Source organism: Pogoniulus pusillus, chromosome 31 (genome assembly GCF_015220805.1).
Source record: "Pogoniulus pusillus isolate bPogPus1 chromosome 31, bPogPus1.pri, whole genome shotgun sequence".
NCBI lineage: Eukaryota > Metazoa > Chordata > Aves > Piciformes > Lybiidae > Pogoniulus > Pogoniulus pusillus.
Window position 1 is genome coordinate 8,664,869 of NC_087294.1, and position 12,465 is coordinate 8,677,333.

The window sequence follows — 12,465 nt, forward strand, 5'->3', positions numbered from 1 at the left end:
TCCCTTCCAACCCCTAATTTCCTGTGATCCTGTGGTTGCCCTTCCACCCCTCAAGTTTCAGTCCAGAAGATGTGCCTACTGCTGCTTCACTCGTAAGAAGTGAATGTTTTGATTTATTTTCTTCTGTGTATTACAGAAGGGTATCCATGAGTGGAACTTCAGTGCTACTTCTATCAGAGGAGTAAGGTAAGTTGCTTCCCTTTCAAGTTTTGAAATAAAATCATTCCCTGATGAGTATTGTATTGAGCTGTAGACCTTGGTGGAGTAGCAGACACTGAATCGGAGCAGTGTATTGCAGGTACTTCACAGATGCCCTGCTGCAAGTGAAGCCCCAGGAATCATTCAGAAATGACCCCTTGCAGAGTTCATTATATAAAAATTAGCAATCATAGCCCACTGAATGAAAGAACAAATATTTGCTAAAAATTGGTAATCACATTCTTTATGCTAACTTAACTGCCTGGAGCACAGAATGTGTAGGTAATGAAGTTATGTGTGGATGCAGAGCAGGAGGGCATGAGAAACTGACAATGTTAGGTTATCTTGCAACACCTTAGGTGCTTACTGCTTGTTGGGTTTTGCTATGGGTGTGTAAATTTCAGGGAGTGGGCTTGGTTTGTTTCTGTGTCTGGTTTTGGATATGGCAGTACAACTGTTTCAGAGGAGGCCCATAAGGAGAGGAGCCTGGCAGTGTAGAGTGGTGGGCCAGAGTGATAATGTGAAGATTGTTTGAGAGAACAGAAAAAGCAGTTAATAGAAGGTTAAAATAAAACAATTACTTTTTAAAAAGGAAGAGAAAACTGTCTTTAGAAAGAGAGTGCTCCCAAGGGGTCATATGATGAGTAGGATTAGTAAATCATAGGATCAGGAATGACATGTGCAAGACTGTCTTGATTAGAAGAGAACAATGTTGTATGTCCAAGGCCACTTTGTCATCAGCATGCTTCCCTCTTAACGACAGGGCTAATGAGATGATGACAAAGGAGTCAACTCTGCCATCTATTTGCTTGATTTCAGCAGAATGTTTTCTGTCTGCTAAACAGAAGGGAGAATTCATTGCTGGATTGTGTGCAATGCTGTCAGTAGAGGACAGCTGAATCAGAGCTAGTAGGGCTGCTCTGCCAGCCCAGGTTCAAGGCAGTGTGCATTCTGTTTGGCCAGCCTTGCAGTTTGTTTTTAGTGTTCTACCACTGTTGTGATTATATTCAGATAAGTTCTTTGCTTTAGTCTTTTTTTATGCTAGGATTTCTGTGCTTTGGCATCCTGCAGCTTTCCACTTTTGTGTTTGCTTTTAATGTAATTAAAAAGTCCTGAAATGTTACATTTAGTCATTGCTCTGTTCCAATAATAACTGTTCCATACACACAAAGCTGTTGCTATGTCTGCAGGACGTTTTTGTACAGATGGATGATATTTTTTTTTTCTTTCTTGGTTCCAAAAAGTAACTTAAACTATCAATAGATGCAGAAATTCAGTCCTGTGAGGTTCATCTTATTTTAAGCATAAATTGCAATGATATGCTTAGTTCAGTCTGGTTTGGGTTTTGGTTACAGTATATTTTTGGGTGCTTCTAAAAGCAAACAAACAAGAAAAAAAAGGCTGAAAAGAAGAAAAGTATGCATTTATTTTTGGCTTTTTCTTTTTTTCCTTTCCCTTCTCCCTTCCTAAACCAAGCTGTGGTCAGCATGGTTTCTGGTGTATCCTCCTATATTTGTTATAGAAACTGTCAATTGTAATTTAATTTTTCTATTACACTTCCAATTTATTCATCTGGACAGATGTCCAGAATGACTTGGGAGATTTTACACTGTGCCAAGAGTCACTGTGAAGTCTTAGGAAACAGGCTGCTTCCATGAAGAGCTACAGAGGGAAAGCTTTATCTTCTTGTGGTGGTTTGGGTGTTACCCGCCCCTCCACAGTTTGGAAAATCACCTAGACTAGACTCAGCAGCTCTGGAAGTTGAATGAAGCTTTAGATTTACAACTTGGCACAATGTACAAGCAGATATTTACAGTATATACAGCTATAGACAGGAATAGACAAGGTAAAAAGTAATACAGAAATACAACACCCCTCCCAGAAACCTGAGATCCCAGAAGGGCTTCCCAAGCACCCTTTCACCTTCCTGCCACCTCCCTCTACCTTAGCCTAGATCTTGCCTTATGTGTAAGGTAGTATGGAGGGTCGGCCAGGGGGGTTAGGAAGCAGGTGGATTAGTCACAAAGATGGCAGGTTAAGTTAGAGAGAGAAAGAAATTCAGCCCAAAGCCCAGACAGCAGCTGCCTTATCTATGTTCGTGTTCTAATACATCTCAGCAAGCCCATGAGTGAAGCAGACATCACCATTGTTTCCCTTTCACAGCCTGTAATCTAATTCTTCTCACCAAAACATTCTAGCTAGCTTCAAACTAGCACAGTTGTGCAAGTACAAAACTGAGTAAGCCATGGGGTTTTGGTTGGGTTTTTTTTTTCTTCTTCCAAATACATGTAAGTTTCTGATCACTTCATTTTTTCTGATTCCACCCCCCCTGGTTTTATGAAGGCAGGTATTCTTTAGAGTGGGACAGCCTTGAGAACCAGACTTGCTTCCACTCTATTTTTATATTGAGGCTATTTTTGCCTCCTTTGAAGCTCCTAGACTTAAAGCAGTCTAAGAAGGGGGAGTTCCCAGCTCTGTGGGGATTCTCAGCCTTTCTAGGCTATTAAGTGCCAGCTTTGGAAGCGCAGCTCTAATGTACAAGGCAGGACTTTGTGCTTGGTCTTGGAGGCTTTTTCAACAAAGGCCTCCATAAATATTTGCTGTGTTACATAAGGAGATAGCAGGTCAAAGAGACATCTACCCTGGCTAATGGGTTTTGTAAATGCTTCAAGGAAGTGACTGAGGGGTCACCACTTCTGTGTGCTATGTATCAACCAGTGTAATCAGCATCTTATTTCATGAGTAATAGAGTTCCACTCTCATGAACTGCAAAGGGACTTGGAAAGTGTCCAGAACTCTGAACAGTGCAGTGCCAAATCACACTTGGTATGCAGGGAGTCATAGTTAATAGCTTAGCTTCGACTCATTGATCTGCAGTTTGTGTGCTGCTGCAAATAACTCTGCTTTTGTCAGATAGCTTCTTGACCTCTTAAATGCAAATATTTATTGTTGACTCAGGCCAAAAAAATACTATTAATCATAAAGGCTTCATAAGAGCCATTAAGAACATGACTGCTACCCCAAGGTGTTTCTTAAGTTATCCAGAAAAGTCCCTGGTGTTCTTCAGAGCTGACATCATAGGAGCAAGAAGATCCCATCTTTGTTTTTCCAGTTTGAAAATAAAGCAGCAAAATGAAGTTGCTTGACTACAAGTTGCCTTTTTCTCATTGTTTGGGACAAGCAGTGTATTATGGAACAACTGCTACTTGTGTTGTTTCCATGGGAGAGTGCCTCAGAGGTCATGATGATGAATGTAGTGTTAGAAATGGTGAAAAAGTTGGGTTCAGATCTGCATCCAGTTTTATTTGCAGCTTAAGCACTGGCAACAAGAATATTTGTCTTCCATCCCAAGTTCTTTTGGAGCTTGGAATCTCATCAGACTACTTAATTACAGCAGTGGGAAATGTCTATACTGTTACAAGTCTGAAAACAAACAGAAGTTTTGCAGAGCTGCATTTCTGTGCTTGCTGCCAATGTTCAACTGTTTTATCTACTGCTTCATCTGGAAGTATTAGTAAACAGCAGTTACAGCATTTGCAGTACTCCCCATGACTAAGGGGAGTTCTGGATGCACACGAGCTGGACAGGAGGCCACCCTACATTGTACTTCTCTGACTGTCTTCAGAGTTTCACAAATTCAACCCCAGTTCCACTGTCAAAGTCAGTTGGCATCAGGTGTGCTTGGGAACCATCAGCATGAGAGATTTCCTGAGCAAATTATCCTGTCTCTTTTTATAACTTGTTACTTTTTAGTCCTCCTTTTTTTCACTCTGACAGCTGCCTTTTACTTTCCTCCTTAAAAAAATACCAATCACTGAAACGTTTAAGCAATATAAATGTTCACTTAAAGGCCTTAAATATTTATGAACTTGCCTGCCCGTTTGCTTATCCTTTTGTTCACTGCTGTGTAAGTGGCTTCTCTACACATCAGGTGTCGAGTTGGCCTCACTGCTGTCTACAACATCTGAAGGGAGGCTGTAGCCAGGTGGGGGTTGGTCTGTTCTCCCAGGCAAGCAGCAACAGAACAAGGGGACACAGTCTTAAGCTGTGCTGGGGAAGGTCTAGGCTGGATGTTAGGAGGAAGTTGTTGGCAGAGAGAGTGACTGGCATTGAAATGGGCTGCCCAGGGAGGTGGTGGAGTCACCATGCCTGGAGGTGTTCAGGCAAAGACTGGATGAGGCACCTGGTGCCATGGTCTGGTTGACTGGTTAGGGCTGGGGGATAGGTTGTAGTGGATGATCTTGGGGGTCTCTTCCAACCTGGTTGATTCTATGATTCTTTTTCTCCCTTCTCTTTCCCAGACAGGCAAACAAAACAACCAGCAAAGCTTATGTTGTTATATGTTAGCCAAGACTAGTGGAGAGATACTAGTCGAGTGAGGAGGAAGCGAATGGATCCAGCATCCCAGACCAGAGTGGGACAATTTGTTGACATTTTAGCTTTTTATCCCTTTCAGCAGACCAATGAATGATACAGATTTCATCATAATTTTCTTTTTACAACCAGTGATTTTATTTCTCTCATTAAAATATTCCAGCTAGCCTCAAAGCAGCGCAGTTGATCTGTCTGGCTTGACCCAGCAGGCGGAAACGCAAATGCGTCTGTCCGGTAACGTTGTCTACTTGACTCTTCTTTCAGCATTTCAAAATTCGAAGAACGATGCTGTTTCCTGTATGTGCTGCACAATTCAGATGACTTTCAGATCTATTTCTGCACAGAACTTCATTGCAGAAGGTGTGTCACTGTTACTTCGCCGTTAATGTGTTGGAGTCGCTGGTGTTTGCGTGCGCAACAGAGACTGTGGTGAAAGTTGACCTTAGCGCCTTCAATGATGACCATCTTTCATTCAAAATCTTAGTACTACACTACTCTAGACATGTAAAAGATTTGAAGGGACAAAGTGTAAGATCAGACAAACATTGGAAATAAAAATGACAACAGCTTTAGTATTTCTTATGCACTTTGCAGGATTGTTTTTCTAATACTTCTTAAGGCTTGCTGCAAATGTTCATTGCCTTCAGTCCAACAATGCATCCTAAACTAAAAATGGTCTTTCTGAAGTAGGAACATTTGGAGTAGTAATAAGTTCTGATCAAAATTTGTGTTTTTATTCTACTTAAAAGTTTATTGATGATTATGAAGAAGCATACTTAACTTTCTGTAGATTAGCATCATGATTACATCAGTACAAGAGTACCAGCATCCCTACAGGAAATGTAGCAAGGGTTTGTTGCATAAAATTAAGGGTGTCTCAGTTTCTCTAAGCTGTGTGTCTGCTCCTTGACCTTGAGGGCTGTGATGACTGTTTCAGAAGGTGTTCCCAGAGGAAATATCAGAGCTTTTTATCCTAAGAAAGGCTGCAAGCTTACCAAAATTCACTGCAGTACTCTGTATTAATGGCTTTGGCCACATCCCAACCCAATGCATACCGTATTCCTTCATCCATTTTAGTTCATATAGATGATTTCACCATGATTGTTCCCCTTTGTTTCTGAGTGCTTCTTGGAAGCTATTTAAGCCATACCTTAGCATGACATAGTATTTGTACTTGCAGCCTTTCAAAGGGGTAGAAGTCATATGATGGAGTTTTGTTTTGTTTTAATTGGAAGTTGTAAACGTAGACTCCCTTTCCATTCCAGCAAGAACTTGAAGCTAGCCTTCCTGCATTACAGAATCTCCTCCAAATGTAGGCAAGACTTCTGGGCACTTTTGTGGTGCTTCAGTGCTTTTATTGCACATAAATTGGGAGTGTAGGAGAGGTTCAGCTGATGCAGAGATCTTGAAATATTAATTCCGTCAACAATTTCAGACATTATTGGATATCTTGCACATATAAAAGAAGAATGTAAGAGAGTAGGAAAACTGCAAATTTTGTCTTAATTCTCCATGTAAAACATTTATTTTTTTTTTCTGACAAAGCTTTCCAGTGAATTTATACTTCACAGGATGTTAGGGGTTGGAAGGGACCCAAGGGGATCATCGAGTCCAACCCCCCTGCCAGGGCAGGACCACACAATCTAGCACAGATCACAGAGGAACACATCCAGATAGGCCTTGAAAGACTCCGGAGAAGGAGGCCCCACAACCTCTCTGGGAAGCCTGTTCCAGTGCTCTGTGACCCTTACAGTAAAGAAGTTCCCCCTTGTGTTGAGGTGGAACCTCTTTTGCTGCAACTTACACCCCTTGCTCCTTGTCCTATCACAGGAGCAAGTGAACAGAGCCTGTCCCTCCCCATCCTGACCCTCAGCCCTCAGATATTTATAAGCATTTATTAAATCCCTTCTCAGTCTTCTCCAGACTGAAAAGCCCCAGGTCCCTCAGCCTCTCCTCATCAGCCATTCCCTCCAGTCCCCTCATCATCATCGTAGCCCTTCACTGGACCCTCTCCAGCAGATCCCTGTCCCTCTTAAACTGAGGAGCCCAGAATTGAACACAGTATTCAAGATGAGGTCTCATCAGGGCAGAGTAGATGGGGTGGAGAACCTCCCTTGATCTGCTGGACACACTCTTCTTAATACACCCCAGGATCCCATTGGACTTCTAGTATTCTGAAGTCCTCTTTAGTCTCATTCATTACTGTAGAGAGAAGTGTTGTGGGTTTCCCCCTGTGTTGTCTTAAATATATATCTGCTTTTCCTTTTAACAGGTTTTTTGACATGGTGAATGGTATCACTGAAGAAATAGGGAAGACTACAGAGGAAGGGGAATGTGATGGGGACTCCTTGGAGGTATTTTTACTTTTCTTTTTTTTTTCCCTCCCCAGCTGTTCTGGAGTGGTAATTAATTAATGCAAGATGATATTTTTCCAGAATTAAAATTGCTTATTAATTTTGATATTCAGAACTCTTGCCACCCCCAACCACTAATTTCAATAACAACTGGTTCTTTGCTCGGTCATGGAAACATTACACAGAAGAATAACTAGATCTAGAAATAACTAGCAACAAATATGAACATTAATTGAACTGGAAGAGAAGGTTTCTGTGGTCAGTATACTGCTTGTGGTCAATATACCACTTGTCCATTAGATGGACTCAAGGAGTTCCTTTCTGCTTATGGCAGAAGGCAATGGTGAATTACAGAGGCTTTAAGTATTTACTCACAAAGTATTATCTCCTGACTTGCAGCTTCACAGAGTAGCCAAACACTTTCAGGGAGTTCTGTTACTGTCTTGTCAGCTGCTGAGACTTCTGATTCTTCCCAGACATCACAGAGTGCTGGGAAAAGGAGGCAGACTATCTCTGACCCTGTTCTGGCTTCTCTGGGTGATCTGTGTGTCTCCAGGACTTCCTGTCTTGGCAGGAGACTTTCAGGTGTAGGCAGGATGTTTTGTGGTGTGCAGCCTTAGCATGGTGTCACGCTGGCTGTGCAAGCTGATCATGTGGAGGCATTTAGAGCCTGTGCCTAGTAAACTCGAGGCAGGAAGTTTCCAGGCAAACAAGCCCCGAGTATCAGGGTTTGTTACTTTGTGGCAGAGCTAGTTTATAGCTTAGCGTGGCAGCAGGCAGGAGCAGGCAAGCACAAATACAATGGCAGAGCATGTTGCATTTACCTGTGTATCTCTTTTTATCAATGTAGCCTGAAACTAATGGGCCTCTGGAGACAGAATAACCAATCAGAATGGCAGTTAGCCAAGCTTGACCATATTAGGTAAAGCCATAGGCTTGCTTTGCCCAGATTTGGGAAGAACATAGGCCTTGCACAAGGCAGGCACAAGCCAAGTGTGTGTACCTTGTTTATCACAGGATGTAAACAAGTCTGGGCAGGCCAAAGTCCTCAGACTCAGTTTGTCCAGATTCTTTGTCCTCTTTCCCATGGTTGCTTCTCCCCAAAATAGAAGGAGAGAGAGCATAAAAACATGTCTGGGCAAGCCAGGACATGTACAAGCCTATTTTGTCCTTCTTAGGCCTACCACAACACCAACATACTAAGAATTTTGGGCTTGTGCCCACCTCTCCAGCCTGTCCAGGACCCTCTGCATGGCATCCTTTCCCTCCAGCGTGTCTGCTGCACCACACAGCTTGGTCTTGTCAGCAACTTGCAGAGGGTGCACTCAATGCCTTTTGATGGTCCTCATGTAGTTTTTATTACCAGCATAGCTAAATCTCTCCTGTCTCAGCACACATGCTTGAGATTGTACTCAGCTCTGGAATTCTCCAGCCCTGGTTATTAGAGTGAGTGTTGCAACAGTTACTCCAGAATGCGGTCAGGCAGCTTCAGCATCTGTTTAAATGTTAAAGAGTGTTTGTTGGCTGTTTCATGCATCACTGGAATTGTGTGCACTTACATTATTGGCAGGTCATCTGCACAACAAGTGAGGCTACAACTGTATCAGGGGAGGGCTTGTCCTTGCTAGTTACCAGCTGCAGACAAGCGCTGAATGAGCAGCAAACTCAAGGCAGGTGATCACAGTATCACACAGTATCACACAGTATCACCAAGGTTGGAAGAGACCTCATAGATCATCAAGTCCAAGCCTTTACTACAGAGCTCAAGGCTAGACCATGGCACCAAGTGCCACGTCCAGTCCTGCCCTGAACAGCTCCAGGGACGGCGACTCCACCACCTCCCTGGGCAGCCCATTCCAGTGTCCAATGACTCTCCCAGTGAAGAACTTTCTCCTCACCTCCAGCCTAAATTTCCCCTGGCATAGCTTGAGGCTGTGTCCTCTTGTTCTGGTGCTGGCCACCTGAGAGAAGAGAGCAACCTCCTCCTGGCCACAACCACCCCGCAGGTAGTTGTAGACAGCAATAAGGTCTCCCCTGAGCCTCCTCTTCTCCAGGCTAACCAATCCCAGCTCCCTCAGCCTCTCCTCACAGGGCTTGTGCTCAAGGCCTCTCCCCAGCCTCATTGCCCTTCTCTGGACACGCTCAAGCATCTCAATGTCCCTCATAAACTGGGGGGCCCAGAACTGAACACAGTACTCAAGGTGTGGTCTAACCAGTGCAGAGTACAGGGGCAGAATGACCTCCCTGCTCCTGCTGGCCACACCATTCCTGATGCAGGCCAGGATGCCACTGGCTCTCTTGGCCACCTGGGCACATTGCTGGCTCATGTTCAGGTGGGTATCAATCAGCACCCCCAGATCCCTCTCTGTCTGGCTGCTCTGCAGCCACTCCGACCCCAGCCTGTATCTCTGCATGGGGTTGTTGTGGCCAAAGTGCAGCACCTGGCACTTGGAGCTATTGAACGCCATCCCATCGTGTCGGTGCTGCTGGGAGACTGTTTGTACCCCTAGCCCATGAGTTCACACTGAAGCTTAGGGTGTTCCACTTAGACTGCCAGCCCTGTTAGCTAAGTTATAGCTTGCATGGGTACTCTGTCACATGTAGTATCCTCACCTTGGGTTTCTGTCTGAACATACATGTAATTGAAAAGTGAGTACAGGGAAACTGCAGTGCAGTACTTTGGCTTTCTTTTAGGAAGCTGGAAACAGGCTGGAGTATCTCTAAGCCCATGTCCTGTTCCATGCAAATCTGGTGTTCTAAAGCTTTACAGACATCCAGAACTAACTCAGAGTCAGCTCTGTGTAATGATACAGACAGCCCTCTGTCCTAGTTTTGGCACTGGCATTTTTATAGTACATCTGAAATCGGAGACAGAACAAAGAGAAGCCACTCGAGTGGTTTGTGGGGTAGAAAAATACCCTGTAATGAGAACAGTAGGGTGCCTAATTTGTTGATTTTAGCAAAAGGAAAAGCAGTGGGTGCCTTAATTACAGTGGATAAGTATTTCTACGGAGAGAACTGTGATGTGCTAATGGTCTCTTTAATCAGTTGAAGAAAAGCATAATTAAACAATGACACCAAAGAAATTTGAATTCAGAGGCATACATTCATGAGAGTAATTGCTGAAACAAAGTACGAAAAGCAGTAGTGGCTTCTCTGTTTAAAAGATAATAGTCTATTTGGAGGAAAGAAAGCTTTACCTAGGCATAAGCTACTGGGTTACCATGAGAGCAAGTCTGTGAAATTACATGTCTGTGCTACACAAGAGGACAGATCAGGTAGCTGTCTAATGACCATTTCTGGACTGGCCTTAAACTCTTTGATCACAGTCTCACAGTATCACCAAGGTTGGAAGAGACCTCACAGATCATTGAGTCCAACCCTTTACCACAGAGCTCAAGGCTAGACCATGGCACCAAGTGCCACGTCCAGTCCTGCCTTGAACAGCTCCAGGGACGGCGACTCCACCACCTCCCCGGGCAGCCCATTCCAGTGTCCAATGACTCTCTCAGGGAAGAACTTTCTCCTCACCTCCAGCCTAAATTTCCCCTGGCATAGCTTGAGGCTGTGTCCTCTCGTTCTGGCGCTGGCCACCTGAGAGAAGAGAGCAACCTCCTCCTGGCCACAACCTCCCCTGAGTAGTTGTAGACAGCAATAAGGTCATGTTCAAATTCAGCCAAAAAGAGATGTAATGCACCACGACCCTGACTAACCTCCATTGGCACATTCTTCTGGCTGACCCAGCACTGGCAAAATGAAGGTTGTGCTGGGTTTGGGAGACGTGGTCAGGTCAGGAGGGCATCTGGAAGAATTTGAGTGCATCCTGCGTTGCTTTTGGTGGCTGTGTGGGAGGTGAAGTTCTCAGCTTGGCGCAGAGCGCCCTCTGTCGCCCTCTGTGGTTATGGCAGTAGCTGCCAGCAGAACTGCAGATGCCCGCTGAGGAAGACCTACAAACGTAAGCTGCACAGACCAGGTAAAAGCTGGCTTAGCTTTATGCACTCGTCTGAAATGGACCGATTAGAAGCCAGTGCTTCCTGTATATTCAGTGGAGAGAAACAGAGGTATCTGCACAATACCTGAATTGTTAGCTTGAAGTGTGTTTTCTCTCCCCACAGCCCACAGAAAGCAACTAGCATTGCAGATGCCCTAGTTATGAGCCCGGGGTCAGATGGAATGGCTCTTATTCCTCTGCTTCACTTCATGTTGTTGTTTGCTTTGCAGTATGATTATGAATATGATGAAAATGGTGAGCGAGTCATTCTGGGCAAAGGAACCTACGGCATTGTGTACGCAGGACGGGATTTGAGCAACCAAGTCAGAATTGCTATTAAAGAAATACCAGAGAGGGACAGCAGGTATGGTAACTATGGCTGAGTCCTAATTTTGTGCATGACATCATTTCATCAGTAACACAGTCAACCAGTTTGCTGATCAAGCAGTACTCTTTCTACCGAGCTGCCAATAAAGTACCTCTGTGTGTGGTATTGTTGTGAGTCGGATTTGGACCCCAGCGATTTGGTATTTACCCCCCCAGAGTTAATTACCAAGCAAACCAGAACTCAGAAGCGAATTGAAAGTTATATTTACAAAGGGAGACTAAACATGAAAACGTGTAAAAGGCAATAAATATATACAACATATATTTACAATTCAGAAACAATACAAGGAACCCCCTGTACTGATTCACAGCCGCCTGAACAAGGGAAAAATAAATAGCTCTCTCCCCGCTCTACCTCCTTTGTACAAGGGAGAAGGAGAGAAAGCACAGAGAAAAACCTCAAGGCTACTTAGCCATAACAAGAATCTCAGCCAAAGTCAGAGAAGCCAAGCAAAAGCAGCAGCCAGCAGCAGCCAGAGCAAAGAAGGGACAAGGAGAAAGAACAGTTTGTGCAGCAAACTATATTCTAATCAGGAATGCAATGGAATGATACAGACCTATCTATTATTGTTCTTCTTTCTCCAATCCCTTACTTTATTTACCTTTTACTCAAAAGTCTCCAGAAAGTTCCTCTTCTTGTTTATAGTTAAGTCAGGCTCTTTTTGTGCATGTGTTGTCTGCTCCTTTATAAAGGTTTCCATGCAAAGAACAGACACTTGATGTCTTTCAGTGCTTGTGTGCTTTCTATATATTAATCATAACCTGATGTTTTAGCATTTTGGAAGCAACCTGTGGCAAGAAAAGGATTAACCTTTGCAGGTTTTACTTTTAAAGTAAAAATTTCTGTCTTTTGAATTTATAAGGAATAATTAAGTTCTAAGTTAGGTCATGCCAGAAATGCAGTGATTCCTGTGCAAAAAGCAGCAAGTCTTTGGTACTGCTCTATGTGAAGTGTAGGCTACTGATTACTTTGTTGTCAGGAAATGTTAGACTACCGAGGCTTAGTGTGAAACAGAAGAAATCATTCCTGCAATGCTGTTTCCCTCAAAAGCATTCCCAACACTACAAAATGATACTAGGGGCCATATCAACTTCCCCAGTTAAAATAAAATCATGTTAGGTAGATAATCCTAGAAAGCTAGATCTTGCTATTATTTGCCT

The 12,465-nt window shown here is 43.7% G+C and overlaps 1 protein-coding gene across 3 annotated transcripts in view; it reads left to right on the plus strand.

The window, feature by feature from the left end:
• Window positions 1-12,465, plus strand: part of MAP3K5 (mitogen-activated protein kinase kinase kinase 5) — a 126,263-nt gene that overhangs the window by 83,509 nt on the left and 30,289 nt on the right. For all 3 annotated transcript variants that reach the window (XM_064169113.1, XM_064169115.1, XM_064169114.1), the window contains 4 exons: window positions 137-186; window positions 4,837-4,932; window positions 6,845-6,926; window positions 11,148-11,281. In XM_064169113.1, coding sequence (XP_064025183.1) covers window positions 137-186; window positions 4,837-4,932; window positions 6,845-6,926; window positions 11,148-11,281 — 362 coding nt within the window. The remainder of the gene's footprint in view (window positions 1-136; window positions 187-4,836; window positions 4,933-6,844; window positions 6,927-11,147; window positions 11,282-12,465) is intronic.